Source organism: Mauremys reevesii, linkage group 1 (assembly GCF_016161935.1).
Source record: "Mauremys reevesii isolate NIE-2019 linkage group 1, ASM1616193v1, whole genome shotgun sequence".
Lineage (NCBI taxonomy): Eukaryota > Metazoa > Chordata > Testudines > Geoemydidae > Mauremys > Mauremys reevesii.
The window spans coordinates 292,058,935-292,083,870 of NC_052623.1; the positions used below are offsets into that span (position 1 = coordinate 292,058,935).

A 24,936-nucleotide genomic window follows, 5' to 3' on the forward strand; every position below is an offset into this window, starting at 1 on the left:
AGACAAGAGAGCAGGATTATTAGAGAGGTCCAGCGCAGGGCTGCAAGGATTAGGGATGCCCTGAGGGAGAAATTTGAGGCTGAAAGCCACTAGCAATGTCTGGTGCCCTGCACAGGAGTGATGAGAGGTGGTTCCAATGTTATTAGGAATCTGTTTGCGATACCAACTTGCTGTGCCTGTTGCTTTCCTGGGCTAAGGTATCTTTTACTTAATGCAATAATAAAGAATGTTTTCAAAGCCAAAAAATGCATTTATTGAAAAGAAACACAACTGCTTGGGAAACAGAAAGGGAAAAGGGGTGGGGAGTGGAGGGGAATGGTTCAATCACAGATTTGTGTATGTTCTGTTCTCATACTCAGCCTTCCTGTCTGGAGTGCTGTGCAATGAGTGCTGCACTTCAGGCTGGCTATACTGCATGGTGATGGGGGCTGAGTGCAGTGGGTAAGGGTCATGGTTTTCAGATCTGGGTGCTGAAGCTACAGGTGTTGGAGGCAGCTGGTGGCGATAAGAACCTGGATGTGGGGGAAAGTGGGTTGGAGGTGACGTGAGGGCACAAGGGAAAGAGTTTTGGGACAAGGGCTGCGGGGGAACACGGTAGTGCTCCGCCTGCATTGCTTTGAGCGCCTGTATTGAGTCTGCTTGGCGCTCCATAATGCTTAGCAGTTGCTCTGTGCTTTGGTGCCAGCGATCTGCATTCTGCTGGCGGACTCTCCTTTCACTCTCCCACCACTCCTGCGCTTTTTGATTTTCATTAAGGGATTGCTGCATTACTTCATTACTGCATTACTTTGCTTCAACGTGGCCTCTTCCTAATTCTTTGGAGTCTTTCGTCCGGTGATAACAAGGACAGCTGAGATCTCAAGGTTGCCTATGTAAAGGCAAAATGCAACACTTAACAGAGTCAGCATTGTTCCCACCAGACAGAGCAATGACTCCCCTGTACTTAAAGACAAGCACAGTCTACACAATAACAGAATTTGCCCATCCCAAAGTGAGTGCACATTTCCCACAGGAGCCCCAAAATGGTGAGTAAGCACAGGGTCAAGGGGGACTGATTGTTTCACGGCCGTACTGTCCTCTGGGTTTCTGTGCCTTGGGGAGAGCTAACAGCTGCAGGGGGCCCCTATACTGAACACTCTTCCCACATTTTCCACAGGAGTTCATCCTGGAAAATATCTCACTGCTGAGGGTGACCTGGGAAGCAAGGGAGTGTCTTCTACTACAATGTGGCTTCCGCCCTGCCCCATATGCAGCTTGCCTGTGTGCAGCAATGGTCCTCCTGCCCATCACAGCACAGTGACACGGACATGTTAGCCTGACTGGGACTAGGAGCACAGTAGTTCTCCCAAGGCACCTGTGCAAGCGGATTGCCCAGCTTCTTCATGAGACCTTTGAAGAGATCACTGAGGCCGATTACTGTGATGTGAGACATCACATCAACGCCGTATGCCGCATCTAGGCATGCATGCATCCCTAACCTTCCTCACCCCAAGAGCCCGCACCGAACAACTTCCTTCCCAAAATAAAAGCCGTTTACCGGGCACCTCCTCTGGTGTTCGTCCTTTCCCAATCACCGGCTGCTGTGACTGGCTACCTTCCTCCTGGCTTGAGCACAATTCCTGGCTGGATGCATCTAGGGATGCCAGGCTGTCTCCCACCTCCTCAGCAACCTCGCTCCTGCTTTCCTCCTCCTCCTCCTGCCTCGTTGAACTGGGCTCTGAAGTGTCCATGGTGGTCCTCGGAGTGGAGGTGGGGTCGCCCTCCAGTATTGCATCCAGCTCTTTGTAGAAATGGCAGGTCGTGGTTTGCCTCACAGGGTTTGTGGTGGGCATTCCACAGTTCCTTCACTTTAACCCTGCACTGCAGTGCATCCTGGTCATGGCCCCTTTCCATCATGTCCCTTGATATCTGCCTGAAGTTATGGTAATTCCTATGGCTGGAGCGCAGCTGGGACTGGACGGCTTCCTCCTCCCAAACACTGATGAGGTCCAGCACCTTGCCATTGCTCCATGCTGGGGCTCGTTTGGCATGTGGAGGCATGATCACCTGGAAAGATTCACTGGGAGCACTCCATGCCTGGCTGAGCAAACAGGAAAGGGATTTTCAAAATTCCCAGAGAATTTAAAGGACTGGTCTCATGGTTGGTCACCAGACGGCAAAGCAGTAGCATTCAAAGTGATGACCAGAGTGGCTAGAACAGGCATTGTGGGATAATTCTAGAGGCCAATCAGAGTGCATTAACAGACCAGGGTGTCCACACTGGCGCTGTGGTGCTCCAGCTAGGATGCAGCAAATGTAATTCCACTCACTGAGGTGGAGTACCAGGAGTCCGGGCACTGTATGTGCCTTGCCATTGTGGACGCATCGTGAGTTAGGGTGCCCAAGGCTGCTTTAATATGCTCTAACCTGCAAGTGTAGCCAGGCCCTTAGACTCAGCAGTTGAGGGGAAAAGAGGGTGGGTTGTGGAACACTCACAGACAACATATCAACAACTGCTGTTATGTACAGAGAGCTGGGTAACTTCCCTTTCTGCTTCGAGTGGTTGTCTGTATGTGTTCCACTCCTAGTGACTCAGAAACACTAGTCAGCCAATGGTGCGGGGTACTTGGAGTCTAAATAAATAAAGATTGCGGATAAGACCTGCCAAAACTGCATCAGATCGACATTCGTCTATGACCAAATGCTTGTGAGGTTAGGTATGGTCTTCCGGGTATTTGTTTTTATGTCTGTCAGCTCTAGGACTGATTCTAAAAGAAGCTGCAGCTGTGTATGCTCTGGCAGAGGGTGCTTTACTCTTCCCAGGATGTTTTAGATTTATCACACATCCTAATGCAATCTGACACCCACAGGCGACAAGTTATGGTGGGGGTCGGGGGAGGGAGAGGCATGCAGGATCATGTGCCCGGCCTGATTTCTGCCAGGGTTTGCTGGCCCCAATCAGTTACATGGTGCAGCCGGCCCCCTCTCTGCATGTTCCACAGGTTGACTGTGCACTGTGTGAAGAAGTACTTCATTTGGTTTGTTTTAAACCTGCTGCCTATTAATTTCATTGGGTGACCCCTGGATATTGTGGTATGTGAAGGGGTAAATAACACTTCCTTATTCACTTTCTCCACACCAGTCGTGATTTTATTGACCTCTGTCAATCCCCCTTTAGTCATCTCTTCTGTAACTTGAACAGGCCCAGTTTTATTAATCTCTCCTGATATGGAAGCTGTTCCATACCCCTAATCATCTTTGTTGCCCTTCTCTGTACTTTTTCTGATTCTAATATATCATTTTTGAGATGGGGTGATCAGAACTATACACAGTATTCAATGTGTGGGTGTACTATGAACTTATATAGTGGCATTATGATATTTACTGTCTTATTATCTATCCCTTTCCTAATGGTTCCTAACCTACTGTTAGCTTTTTTCACTGCTGTTGCGCATTGAGCAGATGCTTTCAGAGAACTATCCATGATGGCTCTAAGATCTCTGACTTAAGTGGTCGTAACTCTGGCTGACCAGGTGCCAGCTCATGCCAAGGACCCTTGGCCTCACTGAACATTGACAAATGCATAGCTAATAAAAAAAATAAAATAAAGCCAGTCTGGCTCACCTGTGTTTGTATTGTTAAAATAGATATTAGAGTTATAAGAATGTGTTTGGACTTTATGAAATTCTTGTGAGTTGTTGCATATGTTAATCTCACTTATAATATCTGTATCCCATTGTCACACTGTCTAGAGTGGTTCATGACTGTGAATGCCTACCTCTGGGCAGAGATTTAAAAACCAGGGCAGACACCCTAAACTGGTGGTGTGTTTTATCAGATTTCACCAACTATAACAGTCTTACCATGGAGTCACAGACAATCCCCTTAGAAGTCTATCTTGCCACCCAGATAAACTGGGTAAATGGTCTCTTACACCAAAAATCACACTATATTCAGGTTGCTCCCAGTCCTAAGAGACCAGTCATTTACCCCAGATCAACTGGTACTCTAGATATTACACCAAAGCTAACACCTGTAGTTTTATTACAGGATTGTCTATCTAAAGGTTTATTACCCTTTTGTTTTCTATCCTTTAGCTAGTTGCTGATACAGGAGAAGACCTTCTCTCTTATCTCATGACTCCTTACTTTGCTTCAGAGCCTTTGGTGATGGACCTTGACAAAAGTTTTCTGAAAGACCCAGTACATTATATCCACTGGATCACCCATGTCCATGTTTATCACCCTCAAGAATTCTAATAGATCGAGGCATGATTTTCCCTTTACAAAAGCCATGCTGACTCTTCTGCAATGCACCATGTTCCTCTCTGTGCCTGATAATTCTCTTCTTTACTATAGTTTCAACCAATTTGCCTGGTATTGAAGTTAGGCTTACCAGCCTGTAATTGCCAGGATTGCCTCTGGAGCCTTTTAAAAAAATCAGCATTACATTAGCTATCCTCCAGTCATCTGGTACAGAGGCTGATTTTTAGCAATAAGTTACATACCACAGTTAGTAGTTCTGCAATTTCACATTTGAGTTCCTTCAGAACTCTTAGGTGAATATCATCTGGTCCTGGTGACTTATTACTGCTTAAATTATTAGCTTGTTCTAAAACTTCCTCTACTGCCATCTTAATCTGGGACAGTTCTTCAGATCTGTCACCTAAAAATAATGGGTCAGGTGTGGGAATCTCCCTCACATCCTTTGCAGTGAAACCTGATGCAAAGAATTAATTAGCTACTCTACAATGGTCTTAAGTGCTTCTTTAGTAACTCAGTCACCCAGTAGCCCCACTGATTGTTCGGCAGGCTTCCTGCTTCTGATCTACTTTAAAAAAAATTGCTGTTAGTTGTCATCTTTTGCTAACTGCTCTTCAAATTCTTTTTACCAGGGGCTGTGGAGGAAAATCCTCCTTCCCCCTGCAGTGGTGGAGCAGTCTTTATTGGACTTTGGAGGTAGTGCATTGGAGAAGGCTTCCAGACTGGTACTGAGGATGCCTTTGGTACAAGGCCTATGAAGCCAGCATAAAAGATTCAGGAAAAGTAGAGGTGGCCAAATCCTCTGGTGCCATAAAGCTTGGCAACAATTATTGGGGTGCTGAGACAAACCATAACCCCATTGGTAGTGGAGTTGGTGGCACATGGATGATATGTGCCAAAAGCATGCGTGATGAGGTAGATGTGCTACCTATCAGTTCTGGGAATCCTCTGAGCGATCCCAAAGGGGCTGGATGCTACCAGTTCCAAGCACCCAGCTGCTAAGTCCTTTCAGACACCAGAGGGGTGACAGATTGGCTTTGTGCTGCTTTTTTAGCAGTAGAGGAGATTTATCCCTTTTTCTTTTAGGAGCATCCTTACATAGAGATCCATTCCGACACACCTGTGCAGGGATTTACCCCTCTCTTGGAATGAGATGAAGGAACAACTAGCAAGGTAGTAGGGGAGTCCTTCAGAGAGGCAGCAACAGCCTTGGAGGCTGAATAAACAGTTGTTTGGGGTGCTCTTATTTTAAAAGTGCTGAGGACTAGCTGGATCCTGCCTCCTTCCAGGTTTTGAGACAAGCCTCACTTATTTGTCCAGGAGACACAGTTTTAATCTGCTAAATCCATGGATGCTAGTTCTTGCAGTAAAATCTCTACAAGAACTGCATTTGTTCTTAACATGTCCCTGTCTGAGGCAAAATAAACATGTTGAATGTTCATTGCTGAGGAGTTTAACCACCTCAAACAATGAACAATATTTAAGCCTGGGAGACTTCTGGCCCCACATGGAGATAATTCGTGGTACTGGATAAGGAAAACTAAGAGAAAAAAGTTCACCTTAATTAAAACCGAACGTACACAACATTATCAACTAGTTACAAAAAACTAAATGAGGAGAACTGCAAGTGCAAGAGACAAAAAACTAAATGAGGAGAACTGCAAGTGCAAGAGACAAAAAACTAAATGAGGAGAACTGCAAGTGCAAGAGACTGGATGCTGCTAACTGGTTCCATCTCATAGCCAGGTGGTAAGATGAAACTGAGGGTTGGTTAGTTGCTTTGCCCCCGTTATGCTCTTGGATGGGGGACTCCAGGGCAGGAAGGGTGTAGTTATGGCCTGGTGGACTGGCTGGCTAAAGCGTTCCAATCTCCAGCACACTTGGTGCATGTGTACCAGAAGTGGAATACACACAAAGTGCTTGAAAAAAAGTGCCAGGTGCTAAAACAAACTATTTTAAAAATGAACGGGGTTTTATTTAGGTTTCTAATGTAAAAAGTCTTTTTGTATATCATTTTCTGAAACTGACAAATTAACCATTGTAAAGGGGCTTGTGTGTGCAAATATAACTTTTAAATCTCTTCACTGTTCAGTATCCAGATATGTGAACAGGCTTATTAGTGGACGGGATGCATTAAGGGTAAATAGTGGGAGAAGAGAGTTGAATCCATCACAACTTTGAGTCTTCCCCAAAAATGTTAGGTTCCCCTCTCCAGGATGGACTCTTCCTCTTAGCTCACTTTCTCCACCCCATTCTATTCCTCTTCCCCCAAAGTTGAACATTAGGAATGCATTGCCATCTTTACATTTTGAATTTCCAGGCTTTCCATGGTATATCACACAACCGAAAGTTAAAGTTCCAGTTTTTCTATTTACTAATGGCATATGCAGGTGTTTTCAAATCTGCATCTATCCAACCTACAATCCAATAAAGGCCACTTCCCCACTGTTATGTGCTCTCACACACTCCTGAATAACACAAGTATCTCTTTCCCTGAGGATAATGATGCTACCTCTCAAGGCAGATAGTGCTATAGGAGGCAAAATATCTGGCACAGAAATTAAAATAATAAGAATTAAAATGCAAAAATAACTTTTAGTGTACAGTGATTAAAAGGCTAAAGATAATAAATGGGAGATTTTCTTTATTATATATGAAAGCAATATATGACAAACACAACTAAACTGTTTTTGTAGCTGTGTGATTGTCATTCTTATTTCAGAGATGTAGCAGTAACAATTCATGAGTATCTTCAATGGATTCATAGAATCCAAGGTGAGAAGAGATCATTGGGACCTCCCGTATAACACAGCCAACCATAGAACTCCCCAAAATAATTCCCAGAACACAGCTTTTAGAAAAACACCCAATCTTGATTTAAAAATTGTCAGTGATAGAGACTCCACCATGAACCTTGGTTTTCTCTCTGACTGGTGAAGTATCAATTTACAGCCAATAAAAAAGAAATATTCCTTTTTTCAGGGTAATATCAAACTCTGCATTCCCCTGCTGCAGACAGTTAACTGAACAATGCTTTAGCTGTATCTATATTTTTGAAGGGCAATATTGACTATCATTAATTTTATGATCCTTAAGAATATTTGTACCATAGCTCAGCATGAGAAGTGCAGCCAAATGTCCTGCTACAGAGCACAATCTGATTGCCTTGCGAGTCAGGGAGAAATTTTTCTCTTGGGATAAAGCATTGCACAATCAGTCAGGCGCGTAATGGGTTATTTTTCTGTAAATAATTGGATATAGGCCATTGCCAGAGTCCTAATATAAGACTATTAAGTCTAGTCTGGTATCACAAAAGAAAACTGGGCTTGCAATGTGGTGGCTTACATTTTAGGTGAGTAAAGTCATGTATAGCTCATTTGGTATGTAATTCAGTGTTTATTGTGTATTAAATAGATACCTCTCCTGCTCTTTCCCTGCCCCCACCCCCTCAACTAGAACTGCAGGGACTTGGGGGGTTATTTTAATCCAAGCTAGTTGCTAGTTTAATGTCAAATCCAACCCATTGGTAATAAGTAAATAAGTCTTTTAAGGCCTCTCTCTGTCCTACCTCTGCTGCAGTCCCACTTGTGCCCCTTGTGCTGAATCAACACTTCTGGGAGCAGCACTAGAGTGACTGAGCAGAGGCTGCTAAGTGAACAAGACAAGAGCCTCATGGCAGTGCTGACAGAGGTAGGATGGACACTTATTAAAACCTTATGTATGGAAAAACAGCTTGGGGGCAGAAATAGAAGGTAAGAGGGGAGTTCCCATGATTCTATAACCCAGTATTTCCCAAACTGTGGACGCTGCTTGTGTAGGAAAAGCCCCTGGCGGGCTAGGCCAGTTTGTTTACCTGCCCCGTCCGCAGGTTCGGCCGATCGCGGCTCCAACTGGCCGTGGTTCACTGCTCCTGGCCAATAGGGGCTGCTGGAAGTATGTCCCTTGGCCCGCGCCACTTCCCGCAGCCCACATTGGCCTGGAGCTGTGAACTGGGGTGCTTCTCATGATGTGTTTAAGGGACATCATTACTTGACAATGGTGACAGTTAGGAGAAGGCAGTTATAGTGAAATGTCTAAAGCTGTCACCTTCTGGCCTTAAGTTCTAAGGTGTTTCTTAGGGAAAAGAATGGACAACGAAGAGGTACACCTGGGGTGCAGAGAGGTACAAAATCTCTGGCTTTGATTGAATAGTTAACATGCACACTTCCTCCTCTTCCTTGCCCCAAACAACCATGAGCAGCCCAGGAAAACTGGCTGGTACTAATGCTTATGTACACTGACAATAGGAGGCAAATGGAGATTACTCATATATAAATATCTGGGGATACTGCCATTGTACTAGTAAGACAGCACCAATAATCAGTAACACAAACAGTAGCCTTACTACTAAAACAGTAATACAGTATTGGTCACACGAGGAGCGTGGAGGGTTGGGGCGTGGAGCACCGGAGGGGTTGGGGCGTGGAGGTATGTCCCAGTCTGGATACCAACTGGAGTAACCTAGAAAACAAAAAGGAGATAATGTATATATCAAGGCATGTGATACATAGAAGACTCATATTGTTATTTGAAGCAGCAAAGAATCCTGTGGCACCTTATAGACTAACAGACGTTTTGCAGCATGAGCTTTCGTGGGTGAATACCCACTTCTTCGGATGCAAGCTTCTTCGGATGGCTTGCATCCGAAGAAGTGGGTATTCACCCACGAAAGCTCATGCTGCAAAACGTCTGTTAGTCTATAAGGTGCCACAGGATTCTTTGCTGCTTCTACAGAACCAGACTAACACGGCTACCCCTCTGATAATTGTTATTTGAATTATTTAAAGATTGTGATACGTACTTTTCAATGTCTCACGTTCTGGATTTTCTGGTGAAAGATGAGAAAGAAATGTAAATATGGCTATTGTTCAGCTTTATTTATCAGTGAAAAACGGATAGCCCTTTGGTGGTGGTGATATTCTGAATAACAGTCTAGGATTTGTGTTTTCTCCCTGCCTGGACAGCAAGTCATACTTAAGGATCCTCCTCAATTTTATAAGAGTGTTAAAGTACGAAGATCCACAACTGCAAATTTCTACAGAGACTTGTTGAGTTAAAATGTGGTCATCCCCCACTTTCAGCCAAAGTGGCAGAGACTTGAGCCAGATCACTCAGCAAATCATATAAAGCAACCCATGCTGTGAAAGGCACAAGAGAAGAGCAGTAAATGCCATTTAGATGACTAACTCACTGACTGCATCTGCTCACGCCCCACGTAGATTTCCAAATGTCCTACAAAAATGACCTGTGTCAACAAAACTGTATCCCCAGCTGAGGGGTATCTAAAAGTTTGGCACTGACTGTGAACTGATTTTAAAAAAAAATGATGTAAGATGCAGTAAATAAAATTGGTATCACAGAGATGAGGGAAACTGCAAATATAAAAGGTGGGATTTATTGTTTTAAAAAGGTCATGGCTTTACATAACTTTAGAAAGTGCAATAAGGACAGACATTTGTGCTGAAAACCCCCCACTGGGCAGGGTGTGGGGGAAGCATTTAGCACAGAAACAATTTTCATTAATGGCTGAATCCTGCAAATGGATCTGCCTGGACATAACCCATGGAAGTCAGTCATACTCCATATCAGAACGGTGGATATATTTGCAGGATCTAGCCGTAAATGTTTGAAATTTCTTTTCACATTCTGTGAAATGTTTCTGGTAATCCCTTGATGCATCAGTCTGTGACATCAGATGCCATGGATTGCAAAACATGCCAGCAGGATTTCACAGCCAGGAAACAAAATCTAGGTATTTGTGTGGTTGGAGCACTCCTGAGCCTGGTTAGTGGGGCTATTCATTCTAAAAATAGATATTTTCATTTTATGTATTGGAGTTGGTCCTTTAAGCATCCCTGCACTTACTGAAAATATCACTGATGTTAAAGATGGTTCCTGACTTCAGTGGGATGCTACATAGCAGTAAGGGTCTGTGTTGCAGACCCCTTTGCAGGATCAGGCGTTATTATTATCACAGAGGTTCTTCCATGTCACTTCTGAATTCAGATGTAACTATTCTAGGAAAAGTACTCCAGCTGATGGAATAATGTCAATAACTCATTTAACTTGGTACAGCTTGAATACCTGCCATATTCCCCTGCCAATTACGTGACTTTGCTTTCCATAGAATGCCCTTAGCAGATTCCCTTGCACTTACCACAGAGCTTGTCCACACACTTTTCACCATTGCAGTCACTACATGCTGCTCCTGTTTTATAAGGCTGTGTCGGATAATTCCCACTGCAAAGCAGAAACATGTTGCTTAATCCTTTGGGGGAAGAATTTAAATACTTCACAATCACATAAGAGTATTTGTGGGGGGGGGAGCCCTGAACCCAGAAATATGTAACTTTCTAAAACAATTGATTTTTATTTTTAAAATTTCTTTTGGTCCAGACTATGAATCTCTCACTCACATTGGGGGCTACTCACATGACTCATCCTATTTAAATGAATGGGACTTCCTAGAGATCAATGTGCTATTCAGGGTCTGGGAATCTGGCTCTGCATTATTATAACCTGTTTTATTTAAAGAATTTATACCACAGTTCTGGAAGACAGTAACTTGAGGGTATTTCTTTAATGGAAATTATCTTATTTCTGGAGTTTGAATTTACAGTAGCTGCAAGGTTTGAGTGGGGCTGTAGCAGGATTGTAGTGCTAGCCTGGTGGAGAACCCCCTTTCCCCCAATTTTGGCTGGTTTGGAGTTACAATTCACTTTAGTATTGAATGCGGGCAATGAAATATGTTATCCTTATTGTATGAGTAAAGGGCATCAGCATTGTACTTAGCATGCCCTGATTGACTGGGTCACCTTACACTGAACCTCACTTGTTAAGAAGTGGGTAGGGATGCCAAATCCCAGTGAAAATGAGAGGGACAATGACCGGTGTTTTCAGCTGATGATGTGCACTCTACTCAAAGGGTCTTATATACACCATTTGACCCTCCCCTCCCCTCCCCACTCCAGTGTTTAAAGACAGAAATGACCAGACTCAATTGAAAGTCCTTGTTTCTGTTCAGTGGTTACTACGGCTGACATTCTTGATGAGCTGTTCTAGTGGCTTAGTCTTGTCCGGTGTGGGAACAGTGTAGTGGTGAAAGACCACAGAGGCAGCAGCTGAGAGGTTCCCTGCTACCCAGTGAAATCACTAAGAGCAGGGCTGGCCCTCAGAATGCAGCGGCAGTGAGCCGCAAGTGAGCAGCAAGCGGCGGCAGAGGTGAGCAGTGGCGGAGATAACAGTGGCAGCAGCAGCAGAGTGCACCTGCAGAGATGACCACATTGGTAGAGGTGGTAGCAGCAGGCTCCCTTTTCAGGGGTGGGATGTGTGAACCCACGTGAAAGCACCTCTGAATTCTGGGTCCTCTAAGGACCCCTGACTATGAGTGGGATGAGACTAAAAACTGAGTGATTTTAAGATGGTAAGAATATTACGTCCGTTTAAAACTGGTTTTTGCTTGTCTGTTTTTATCAACACCTAATTATTATCAATGTCTAAAACAGCTGGGAAAAAGGAGAACTATGTTGAAGATTCAATGCTCCTGCTCATTCATAGGTACGAGAGAGCTACTGATACACAGCTGAGATCTCCAACAAATCTTCCAGCAAAATCAAAGTTAGCACAAATGTGACATTCCTGAGATTTGAGTTGAAGCAGAAGCTGCTCTCCCCACAGCTTTTCAATTAAACATACAAAACTCTGTAACTTTGTTACATTATCAAGATGCTAAAAGGGGCACAAACCCCATTTTAAAAAATCCCTTGCAGGTTATCTTTAAACTACTAACATTTTTTGCATTAAAAATTATATTTGTGAAGGGCCTCCTTTTGTACACATTTTAGCATGTTGACAGCAATGAGACTTACATAATTGTGCAGATCTTGGTACAACTGGAACTACATTAGACAGGTGTTATAGAAATAGAGAGCTAGTATGGAGGAAATAAGAAGTCTCCCAGGAAGTGAGCTTTTGTTGGCTGTTACAGTCCTTAACATGCCTTAATAATCTGCTATCTGTTTTGGTGTACTAGTAATGGGTGAACCTAAAATGGTTTTGTGGGGAAGTAACTTTTTTTTTATTGGTTCTTTAGTGATTTTAACCAGAAGTACAATAGAATAGTCAGACTGAAACAACAACAACAAAAAGATGGTTACTCACCTTTGTAACTGTTGTTCTTCGAGATGTGTTGCTCATATCCATTCCAATTAGGTGTGCGCGCACCGCATGCACGTTCGTCAGAAGATTTTTACCCTAACAACACTCGGTGGGTCGGCTGGGCGCCCCCTGGAGTGGCGCCGCTATGGTACCGGATATATACCCCTACCGACCCATCCGCCCCTCAGTTCCTTCTTGCCGGCTACTCCGACAGTGGGGAAGGAGGGCGGGTTTGGAATGGATACGAGCAACACATCTCGAAGAACAACAGTTACAAAGGTGAGTAACCGTCTTTTCTTCTTCGAGTGCTTGCTCATATCGATTCCAATTAGGTGATTCCCAACCTTACCTAGGCGGTGGGGTCGGAGTGAGATGTTGCAGAATGCAAAACTGCTGAGCCAAAGGCTGCATCATCTCTGGACTGTTGGACCAGTGCATAATGTGAGGCAAAGGTGTGGACCGAGGCCCAGGTAGCTGCACGACATATCTCCTGGAAGGGTACGTGAGCCAGGAAGGCAGCAGAAGAAGCCTGAGCCCTGGTGGAATGTGCAGTGAGGTGGCTCGATGGAACATGGGCTAAGACACAGGAGGTGCGGATGCACGACGTCACCCAAGATGAAATCCTCTGGGAGGAGACCGGTAGGCCCTTCGGTCGGTCTGCCACTGCGTCGAAGAGTTGGGGCGTTTTACGAAAGGGCTTTGTCCGCTCAATATAAAATGCGAGCGCCCTACGGACGTCTAGGGAGTGCAATTGTTGCTCCCTTCGCGATGAGTGTGGCTTCAGAAGGAAGATATCTTGGTTGATATGAAAAGCCGACACCACCTTAGGGAGGAAGGCCAGATGTGGTCACAACTGCACCTTTACACAGTATACGGTGGGTCCACCATGAGAGCCCGAAGCTCGGAGACTCATCTGGCTGATGTAATGGCTACGAGGAAAACTGTCTTCCAGGACAGGTATAGCAGTGAGCAGGTTGCCAGTGGCTCGAATGGGGCAGTCATAAGTCTGGTTAGAACCAGGGTGAGGACCGAGGTTTGGGCGGGGCGGCGAATTTGGGGGTATAAGCATTCCAAGCCCTTGAGGAACCTAGAAACCATAGGGTGCGAGAATACGGAGCGGCCACTCTCCCCTGGGTGGAAGGTAGAGATGGCTGCCAAGTGCACCCTCAATGATGACACCGCCAGGCCCTGCTGTTTGGGAGACCAGAGGTAGTCCAAGATGGAATGGATTGGGACCTCTGTGGGAGTAACATTGTGCGTTTCGCACCAGCAGGAGAAACGCTTCCACTTGGCCAGATATGTTAACCGAGTGGAAGGTTTCCTACTACCCAGGAGTACCTGTAGTACCAAGGCAGAGCAACGTAACTCGGATCGGTTTAGCCATGCAGCAGCCATGCTGTGAGGTGCAGGGATTGCGGGTCTGGGTGGTGAAGTCTGCCGTGATCCTGCGTTATGAGGTCTGGGCAAAGAGGCAGGGGAATCGGGTTGGCTACCGACTCGTCTAGCAACATGGTGTACCAGTGCTGCCTGGGCCACGCTGGAGCTATCATGATCAGGTGCGCTCTGTCCCTGCGGAGTTTTAGCAGGACCCTGTGAACCAGCGGGAACGGTGGAAAAGCGTACAGCAGATGGTTCGTCCACGGCATCAGAAAAGCATCCGAGATCAAGCCCGGGGAGAGGCCTTGGAATGAGCAGAACGTCTGGCACTTCCTGTTCTTGCGAGAAGCGAAGAGGTCTATGCAGGGAAAACCCCACTTCCGGAAAACGGAATGGATAACGTCCGGATGAATCGACCACTCATGAGACAGGAAGGATCTGCTGAGGCGATCCGCCAGAGTGTTCCGGACCCCTGGGAGAAAGGATGCTACCAGGTCTATCGATTGGGCTATGCAGAAGTCCCAGAGCTGGATAGCTTCCTGCAAAGAGGGGAGGACCATGCTCCTCCCTGCTTGTTTAAGTAATACATGGCCGTTGTGTTGTCTGTGAATACTGAGACACAACGGCCTTGTAGGTGCTGCTGAAACGCCTGGCACACAAGGCGGACTGCTCTCAGCTCTCTGACATTGATGTGCAAGGCCAGCTCTTGAGCTGACCAAAGGTCCTGAGTGCGAAACTGACCAAGGTGAGCACCCCAGCCGAGAGATGAGGTGTCCGTCGTGAGGGACACTGAGGGGTGAGGTGTATGGAACGGCATCCCTGCACACACCAGGGAGGGCGTCGACCACCAGTCAAGGGAGCCTAGGGTGCTCGGGGGGGGGGGTAATCGTGACAATCACGTCTATGCTGTCTCTGCTCGGGTGGTACACCGAGGTGAGCCATGATTGGAGTGGACGGAGGCGAAGCCTGGCATGTTTGGTTACGAACGTGCAGGCAGCCATGTGATCCAGGAGATCTAGGCAAGTGCGAGCCGAAGTTGTCGGGAAGTTCCGTAGACCTTGTATAATTGTTACCATCGCCTGAAGCCGAGGTTGAGGTAAGCAGGCTCTGGCGAGATTGGAGTCCAGGATGGCCCCAATGAATTCTATTCTCTGTGTGGGAATCAGAGTGGATTTCTCTATATTGATATTCAGGCCTAGACGCAGGAATAGGTCCTTAACGATGCCCACATGATGGGTAACTTGGGCCTTGGAGGTCCCTCGAATTAGCCAATCGTCTAGATACGTAAAAACATGTATCTGGCGGCGGAGGGAGGCGGCGACTACAGCCATGCACTTTGTGAATACTCTTGGGGCTGTAGAGAGGCCAAACGGAAGGACCGTAAACTGGAAATGTTGACGGTTGGCCACAAACCGGAGGTACCTTCTGTGTGCAGGATAAATGGCGACGTGAAAATACACATCCTTCATTTCGAGGGCAGCATACCAGTCTCCGGGATCCAAGGATGGGATGATGGGCCCCCAGGGATACCATGCGGAACTTCAGCTTTATCATGAACTTGTTGAGTTCCGCAGGTCTAGGATAGGTCTGAGACCTCTCTTCGCCTTGGGGATTAGGAAATAGCGGGAGTAGAACCCTTTGCCCCTTTCGTCCTTTGGTACCTCTTCTATAGCTCCGATGGCGAGGAGCATCCACACCTCTTGCAAGAGGAATTGCTCGTGAGAGGGGTCCCTGAAGAGGGACAAGGATGGAGGGTGGGAGGTGGGGGATGAAGTAAACTGGAGATAACGTATCCTGGGTAATAACTGGTACGCTGTCCTCGGGCGTGCCTTCAAAAGTTAGGCTTTGGCCCCGTTGGTGGTTTAGAGGGACCCTGATTTTGGCCCCCTTGGGGTCCTGACTGATGCCTACGACCGCCTCGGCCACGCCTGCTGGCAAAGTCCTGTCTTTGTCTAGGCGCAGGGTAAGGGCGGTGAGGCTGGGGACGGAAAGGTCGGCGCTGAGTCAGCGGCGTGTGCATGTCGAGAGAGCGCATAGTGACCCTGCTGTCCTTTAGGCTTTGCAGCCTAGGGTCAGTTTTTTTGGAGAACAGGCCTTTGCCATCGAAGGGCAAGTCCTGTATAGTATGCTGCAGCTCCGGGGGAAGGCCCAACACCTGGAGCCATGAAATGCGCCTCATGGCAACACCCGAGGCCAGAGTCCTGGCAGCGGAGTCAGCTGCATCCAATGAGGCCTAGAGGGAAGTTCTCACCACTTTTTTCCCTTCTTCCAGGAGGGCAGCAAACTCTTGACGGGAGTCCTGAGGAACCAACTCCGTAAATTTGCCCACTGCCGCCCAGGTGTTGTAATTGTAGCGGCTAAGCAGGGCTTGCTGGTTTGCTACGCAGAGTTGCAGGACCCCTGCCGAGTACACCTTATGGCCCAGTAAGTCCATTTGCCTAGCCTCCTTCAATTTAGGGGCTGGTGCCTGCTGGCCATGGCGTTCCCTCTCATTGACAGACTGGACGACAAGGGAGCAGGGGGGAGGATGTACATATAGGTACTCGTACCCCCTGGAGGGTACCATGTACTTGCGTTTGACTCCCCTGGCCGCGGGCGGGATAGTGGCTGGAGACTGCCAGATGGTATCCGCATTGGCCTGGATCGTCCGAATGAACGGTAGGGCCACTCTAGTGGGGGCGTCAGCCGACAGAATGTCTGCGACTGGATCCTCTATCTCCGAGACTTCCTCCACTTGGAGGCTCATATTGAGTGCCACCCGTCTCAGGAGGTCCTGATGGGCCCTCAAGTCGATTGGAGGAGGGCCCGAGGAGGATGTTTCTGACACCTCCTCATCTGGGGAGGAGGAAGAAGAAAGGCCAGGGACAAGCGGGTACTGTGTGGGCTCGTGCTCCTGGACGACCTCCTGTTCCGGTGGGATCTGGGAGTCCGGTGGCTGAACTGGGGCTTCCTCCCTACCGGTTGGAGGGGGACGGCTATCTGTCGCCTCCGGCACCCGGTGCTCTGATGGAACAGAGTGAGATGGGATCACAGGTACGCCTTGGGCCTGGTGGTACGCCCAAGGTGTCCAGAATGACCACTGATGGGGGGCCAGGGTCCTGGGGCTCCTGGAAGACTCTGGTGGGCACATCCGAATCACGGTCCTGCGCATATGAACTGCCCGCGTGGGACGACACTGATGCATGTCTGGATGGCCATGGAGGAGCTGGTACCAGGAGCGAGAACAGGACCTGCAACCGGAGCGGTGCCGGGAGGTCGACCAAGATCTCGAGGCTCGACGTCGGGAGTGGCTACGGGAGTCATGGTGCGTGGAGCAGTGCCAGGAGCTGGAGCAGTGCCGAGGGTACCGGGCCGGCGAACAGGACGCTGACCGGTGCCGTGAGTATGACCAGTACCGAAATGGAGAATGGTGCCGGGACTGCGAGCGGCGTTGGGACCTGGATCGACGATGGGACTGAGAACGTCTGCGGGACTGCGATCATGAACGGTGCCGCTCTGCGGTGCCGACGGAGGGTGGTCTGATCAAGGCAGGCTTGCCAATCAACTGTATAACCCGCACTGGCGGTGCCGGGGGTTGAGGCAGCGCAGACTCAGTCATTGCAATCAACTCCCTCGCCGTCGAAAATGTCTCCGGCATGGAGGGAATATTGAGCTCAACCACGGCTCGCAGCGGGGAGCTTTCAGGCACCGGAGTCGACGGCTTTTGCGTGGCCGGAATCGACGGTGCCGATATTGTCGGTGCCACGGCAGGTATCGGTGCCAGGCGGTCCGACTTAGTATAGCGCTCGGGCTGCGGAGCAGGCGGCTCGGACGCAGCAGGAGTCTTGTGCCTCTTCGCCATCGGGGAGAGGGATCAGTGCCGAGTGGACGTCGGTGTCGGTGCCAGTGCCGGCCGGTGCCGAGAGGCCTTGGTGGTACCGGCGCGATCCGGTGCCGAGGGAGCACTTCTTGAAGACTGTCCAGCGCTCGGTGCCGAGGGCGGAGGAGTAAGAGCTGCCTCCATCAGGAGCTGCTTGAGACGAAAGTCCCGCTCCTTTTTTGTTCTCGGCTTAAGGGCCTTACAAATGAGGCACTTATCTGTCAGGTGAGATTCCCCGAGGCACTTAAGACAGGAGTCATGGGGATCTCTTGTCGGCATCGGCTTGTGGCAGGCCGAGCACGGTTTGAAACCCGGTGACCCGGGCATAGGCCCCGGCACCGGGTGCGGGGAAGGGGATAATCCCCGAACACCTCTGAACTATATACACTAACTATACTACAAATGAATAAAGTTAACTACAACTATATAAATCTGAACTATATACACAAGAATTAATGAGAGAACTACGAGAAGCTAGGGAAGTGGAGGTCAGCTAAGCCGCGCTCCACTGTTCCAACGACAGACACGGGCGGTAAGAAGGAACTGAGGGGCGGATGGGTCGGCAGGGGTATATATCCGGTGCCATAGCGGCGCCACTCCAGGGGGCGCCCAGCCGATCCACCGAGTGTTGCTAGGGTAAAAATCTTCCGACGAACGTGCACGCGGCGCGCACACACCTAATTGGAATCGATATGAGCAAGCACTCGAAGAACCATTATTACTGGGTTGCTAGTCAACACACCCTAAAGTGAGGGGCAGTACCTATCACCTGCCTTCCTGTAATAAAGACCCAATAGATAATCAAACTGGAAATACAGAATAGCCACAGAACTTACTGTGCCTCTTTTTCGCTTGAGGACCTAGTTATATAAAAGATCTCCCTCCTGGGTGGATTCATTTCATGCCCAGTATAGGTGTGATTGGGTGATATATTTTTATTAGAAATTAGTCACGCTTACCCCTTGTCAGAAAAGCTGTAACACTGGCTAGTTTGCAATTTGCCAACTTGTACTAAAACAAGTGCACTGTTCAACCCTGGGCTTCCACATGGAGAGGGACACAGTGAAGCTCTAGCTGGCAATTTGTATTTCAAACTGGTTTACTTCCTCCCTACCCCTACCCCCCACCCATGTAGTTTTTATACCTTCTGCATCTGCATAACCGCTAATCAGTTTTTTGAAAGGGCTATTCTGCAGACTGTGAGCAGGGGAGGAGATGATGGGCATATCCTTTCATGCCTCCATACCAAAAGTCTATGGCAACTGTTTCTCAAGTTAAGGAAACCTGGGTGCAGCTCTCTGGCTGGACCACTCCAAACATCAGCCAGAGTGGAACTGATCACCTGCTCTGGGATCTTTTAAAATAACATCAACTTACGCTGGTGCATAGTTGCAAACAAAATGTGCTCCATTGGTGAGTCCTTTGAAACCTGTAACGCTAGGACAGAACTGAACTGCACAGCCAACTTTGTAACTTGTGGCCCAAACAACCTAAAAGGAAAACCAAAATACATTAAACTTTTCCAGGACTACCCAGAGACTGCAATTATGATATTCAACAAGAAACAAGTAATTGAAGGTGTGTGTGTATTGTAACAGCAACCACAGAAGCATTAGTTACAGCCTAGGGAGCCATTTAGATGAAGAATTCCTGTATTTACTATTTGGCTTGTGATTTTGTTATATTGGAATCTTTCTTAGACTCAGATCATCCCCCTCCTGCAGAAAAATCCCCCAGGGCTTGTGAGGACAGGGGAGAAAGATCTAAGGGTATGTCTACACTACAGGATTATTCCGATTTTACAGAAACTGTTTTTTTAAAACAGATTGTATAAAGTCGAGTGCACGCGGCCACACTAAGCACAGTAATTCGGTGGTGTGCATCCATGTACCGAGGCTAGCGTCGATTTCTGGAGCGCTGCACTGTGGGTAGCTATCCCATAGTTCCCGCAGTCTCCTCCGCTCATTGGAATTCTGGGTTGAGATCCCAATGCATGATGGGGCAAAAACAGTGTCGCGGGTGATACTGGGTAAATGTCGTCACTCAATACTTCCTCTGTGAAAGCAACGGCAGACAATCATTTTGTGCCCTTTTTCACCTGGATTGCCCTGGCAGACGCCATAGCATGGCAACCATGGAGCCTGTTTTGCCTTTTGTCACAGTCACCATATGTGTACTGGATGCTGCTGACAGAGGTGGTACTGCAGTGCTACACAGCAGCATTCATTTGCCTTTGCAAGGTAGCAGAGATGATTACCATCCCTATTGCACCGTCTGCCATTGTAAATTGGTGATGAGATGATGGTTATCAGTCATTTTTGCACCATTTGCATTTGGAAATTGGCGATGATGGTTATCAATCCTTTTGTACCGTCTGCTGCTGTCATGGGTGCTCCTGGCTGGCCTCGCTGAGGTCAGCTGGGGGCATGGACAAAAATGGGAATGACTCCCTGGGTCATTCCCTTCTTTATGTTTTGTCTAAAAATAGTCAGTCCTGCCTAGAATATGGGGCAAGTGTACTAGAGAACCAGAGAGCACAGCCGCTCCGTGTCAGAGCCCCAGAGATCCCGCAGAAATGATGAGCTGCATGCCATTCTAGGGGGTGCCCCTGCAACAACCCCACCCATTGCTTCCCTCCTCCCCCAACCCTCCTGGGCTACCGTGGCAGTGTCCCCCCATTTGTGTGATGAAGTAATAAAGAATGCAGGAATAAGAAACACTGACTTTTAGTGAGATAAAATGAGGAGGAGGCAGCCTCCAGCTGCTATGATAGTCCAGGCAGTACAGAATCTTTTCTTTAGACATGAAAGTGGGGGCTGATGGAGCTCAGCCTCCAGCTGCTATGATGAGGACGGTTACCAAGCCTTCTGTACCGTCTGCCGGGAATGACCAGTAGTCATTCCCATTTTTACCCAGGTGCCCCCGGCCAACCTCACTGAGGCCAGCCAGGAGCACTCACGGGCTGATGATGACGATGGATACCAATCATTTTGCACTGTCTGCTACCGGGAAGGGGATGCTGGTGTTCAGCGCTGCAGCACCCCATCTACCAGCAGCATGCAGTAGACATAGGGTGACATTGAAAAAAGGCGAGAAACTATTTTTTTTCCCTTTCCTTTCAGGGGGGGGTGTGTGTAAATTGACGACATACACCCTGAAATACCTGGGAAAATGTTTTTGACCCTTCAGGCATTTGGAGCTCAGCCAAGAATACAAATGCTTTTCGGAGACTGCGGGGACTGTGGGATAGCTGGAGTCCTCAGTACCCCCTCCCTCCCTCCATGAGCATCCATTTGATTCCTTGGCTTTCCGTTACGCTTCTCACGCAGCACTGTGCTGAGTCCCTGCTGTGGCCTCTGTCTATCATAGCCTGGAGATTTTTCCAAATGCTTTGTCATTTCATCTTCTGTAACGGAGCTCTGATAGAACAGATTTGTCTCCCCATAAAGCGATCAGATCCAGTATCTCCCGTACGGTCCATGTTGGAGCTCTTTTTGGATTTGGGACTGCATCGCTACCCGTGCTGATCAGAGCTCCATGCTGGGCAAACAGGAAATGAAATTCAAAAGTTCGCGGGGCTTTTCCTGTCTACTTGGCCAGTGCATCCGAGTTCAGATTGCTTTCCAGAGCGGTCACAATGATGCACTGTGGGATACCGCCCGGAGGCCAATACCGTCGATTTGCGGCCACACTAACCCTAATCCGACATGGCAATACCGATTTCAGCGCTACTCCTCTCGTCGGGGAGGAGTACAGAAATTGGTTTAAAGAGCCCTTTATATCGATATAAAGGGCCTTGTTGAGTGGACGGGTGCAGGGTTAAATCGGTTTAATGCTGCTAAATTCGGTTTAAACGCGTAGTGTAGACCAGGCCTTAATATCCTCTCACTGAGTTCTCCCTAGATCAGTCTGTCAGAGCATGCCTCCTTCCCCGACCATGGCAGGTTCAATGCCAGAACCAGCCATCTCAATGGATCTCTCCCAGAGAGGCAGAGGAATATCTGCATGGAGGTGCTCTCTCTCCACACCAAAACCAAGGCCAGTCGGTCTCTTGCTGCACAGCACCCTCCTGACTCTGTCCCTTTTTTCTAGCACAACGTTCTCCTAACCCACACTTTGTAAATCACAATTTTGTAAGTGATTTAGGCAAAATGTGTGTCTTTCTTTTTTCTCTTCAAAGACCCCAACTCATTTGAAATTAAGATGGAGGAAACAAAAGAATCACCTGGGTGTAATGGCCACACATTCTTGTACAATAGCGGGTCTCAAAATTGTAGTCTGTGACTTCATTATACCAGTTGCGGATGGCTGCACTCACAGAGAAGAGAGAGAGCGAGCCAGTCCAGATGTTTTCTCCAACTGGAGTAAAGTTAGGGTGCACTTTTCCTGGTACTTTAAGATAGACATTATGATCAAAGTGGCATCGCTTTGCCCATGCTTTGGCACTCTTAGCTAAAGCAGAGTCCCAGGACTGCAGAATGAAAAAGACATGAAAATTACTTGAAATGCCATGACTTGCACAAACTCAAAACGTCTTTAACAGAAACGTTTCTCTTAATCCTTCCTGCCTTCCAGGCCTATGATCTTGGACTCTTCTCTGCTTGTCTCCCTGCCCCACATCCAGTCTTTCCTAAAATCCCGTCACTCGTTCCCTTTCACTACAAAATCCCCTCTTTCCTGCCTGTCCCTCATATATTGAAAGACATTTAATATTTGTGCACTCATCTCTGATGTGCTGTCAAGCTATGACAATCTGAATGGGAGAAATTCTAAGTGTCTTATTGAAACACGCTGCAAATTCTGCCCTCCATAACTGAACTAATTTAAGGCAGCTTTTAAACAGTGAGGGCTCAGTCATGAGCTCAGCTGTGCACCTGCACAGGGATTAGGGGTCATAAGAAGTCCCTTTACTTTCTCAAGCTACTCACTCATCAGACTGTGTGTGTGTGGCTGTGACAGGACAGTAGCTGCTGTCACCAGGGGGAGGAGTGGCTGGGCTGGGGAAAGAAGTGGGAAGAGCCTTAATTTTGACACTTCAGCATGCTGTCCCACACACTCGAGCCAGGACAGCGGGGAAACTAAGCTGTGCCAGTATTACAAGGGCACTCAAAGTCTATTTGGTCCCTCTCTTTCTCCTGAAACAGCACAGCAATGCAATGCCCTCCTGACTCAGGCAGGACTGCAACTTGGCAATCCAGTCTTAAATGAAGGACTCACCTTCCAAATGAGGAAGACTGAACAAGTCTGTTCCCAGCTGTAATCATTAATTGCCTTTTTTTTTTTTGCTATTTACTACGAACTACTAACAAGTAGCTAAAATATTCATAGAACTAGTCAGAAAAGTACAAGGCAAATGTGTTAATTCAACAGCACAATCCAATTTCCATTACAAATAGATGGTGAAGGTCTCCTTACCATGTGAAGCATGTTTCTGGCTGGTGGATTCACCTTGGACCGAAAGTTGTTATGAGCATTCACGCACTCCTTAATAAACTGTGTGTCTTCTATATCAGGCAAAGTATTTGACTTATAAAAATAACAGGAACTTAAAAGGTCTAGTAATAGCAGAACACCAAGGAACAATCTGACTTTCATGATTCTCAACTGTTGTTTTTGATTTCTCTCAAAACGCTGTAAGAAGAATCTCTTAGGTGGTTATGGTGCTGTTTGCCTCCCACATAGCACTCTGGCGGTGCGGTTTCAAACTGGGTTCTCTCTTCCGCTCTTGTCAGTTTCTTAAGACGAAATCATGCTGATTCTTTCCCCTGTGATAACAGGAAATGAATTGCTTCAGCAGCTTCAACATAAAAGTAAGGGAACTGGTTTGTCACTTCAATGTTGCTTAATTTAAAAAGAAAAAATCAAGTTGCCCTCTGTGGAAGATGCCTTCTTACCTTTATGAGACCACAGTTCAATCCCCTCCTGCAAGACCTCATGTCACATTATTTTTCTTTACAAATGAGGAAATGTGGATGGGATCCCTAGGTCAGCTAATCTTTGGAAATCAAGGAGGCACTACCTCTTCTCCAGGAGCTTTGTGATGCCGCACTCTGATTTACAGAAGAATCCCATGGGAAGTGCTGGATGTCATGACCCCAACCTCAGAAATTGGTGTGGCTTGTCAGCTTGGGGGTAGTGCTTAACCAATAGGGGTATTAGCAAAATTAGCTAATGTTTATGCAGGCCTACCCTTCCAGGTGACTAGAGGAGGGGCACGTATTTACACCAGGCAGTTCTGGAGAAGCCCCCTCTCACTGTGACTGAGAGGGCATAATATTGTGCATTTGGCCCAAAGGTTCACTGTTAGGCCTCAGCACTGAGGCAGCGTGGAGGCTATGTTGACTTTATTCCCCAGAAATGGTATGGTTGGCTACAGTGTCTATAATGGTCTGGTTAAAGCAGCACCCCATTCTGAACTGTCAGGGAGCCCCAACATGGCCACTGGTCTCCTGGGAGGGGAAGAAGTCTCTATCTCCAGTGCAAACAATATTTGCAAACTCATGGATGACAGGAGAGGTTTTTGGCTGTAGGCCGCTTTTGGGGGCTACACAGCTCCTCTGACAATACATACCTGGACCTTTTCCTCACCGATGGGCTGCTCAGCACCTGCTTCCTCCTACAACTGTCGCTTTCTACCCTTCCACACTTCAGACGCTCCACAAACTCAGCCAAAGCCCCTTAGCTTTAGAGCGCCTTTTGAGGGCCGCAGCTTCTCAGGCCTGCATATCCTTCCTTTCAACGCGCAGTGGCCGGACATTAGAAACACAGCCGTTTCCAGGATGGAATACGCTGCTTCTGGATGTTGGTGCCCAGGAAGAATTCCTGTTACTCTTCCCTGCTACTCTTTTTCTGATGGATTTACCTGATTGACTTTCCTTTACCAAGCAGAAACTAGGGACCAGCCGCTGGCTCTTTGCAAATGGACGTAATCAGCCTGAGCCACTAGACGTGTCAGAAGATCCACCACTAAAAGCAATGCTGTGACTTGCTGCGGCCACAGCACAGAGTACTAACCAGTATATGATCATGACCAGCCACCAGGTGACGCAGCAGCTCAGGGGAAAATGCTCAGATCTGTGCTCTTGGGGTGGCCACCTACCTCACCTATAGCCACAGGTATTTCTCAAGTCTCCCCATTACAGTTAAAATCGTAACAAAAGGAAAAAAGACAGGAGGCCAGCCTGCTGCCTCTCCGCTTTTCTCTCTTCCTTACCCTTTGACCAGCTTCCACCCCGTTTGGCTGGGTGATTGTCCTCATGCCAT

General features: G+C 47.6%; 1 protein-coding gene and 1 long non-coding RNA gene across 4 annotated transcripts in view; one reads left to right on the forward strand and one right to left on the reverse strand.

Annotated features, from left to right (window-relative positions):
* LOC120380829 overlaps positions 1 to 7,931 on the forward strand; it is a 27,163-nt gene extending 19,232 nt beyond the window's left edge. For all 3 annotated transcript variants that reach the window (XR_005587861.1, XR_005587860.1, XR_005587859.1), the window contains one exon: positions 7,821 to 7,931. This is a non-coding gene — a long non-coding RNA (uncharacterized LOC120380829). The remainder of the gene's footprint in view (positions 1 to 7,820) is intronic.
* Positions 6,869 to 24,530, reverse strand: LOC120380809 (glioma pathogenesis-related protein 1-like). The gene is made up of 6 exons (XM_039498725.1): positions 23,089 to 24,530; positions 21,899 to 22,144; positions 19,051 to 19,163; positions 10,438 to 10,520; positions 9,082 to 9,108; positions 6,869 to 8,741 (listed from the first exon to the last, which is right to left on the reverse strand). The coding sequence occupies exons 1-6, from the start codon at positions 23,266 to 23,268 to the stop codon at positions 8,542 to 8,544; spliced, it is 849 nt and encodes a 282-aa protein (XP_039354659.1). The 5' UTR covers positions 23,269 to 24,530; the 3' UTR covers positions 6,869 to 8,541.
* Positions 24,531 to 24,936: the final 406 nt, after the last annotated feature.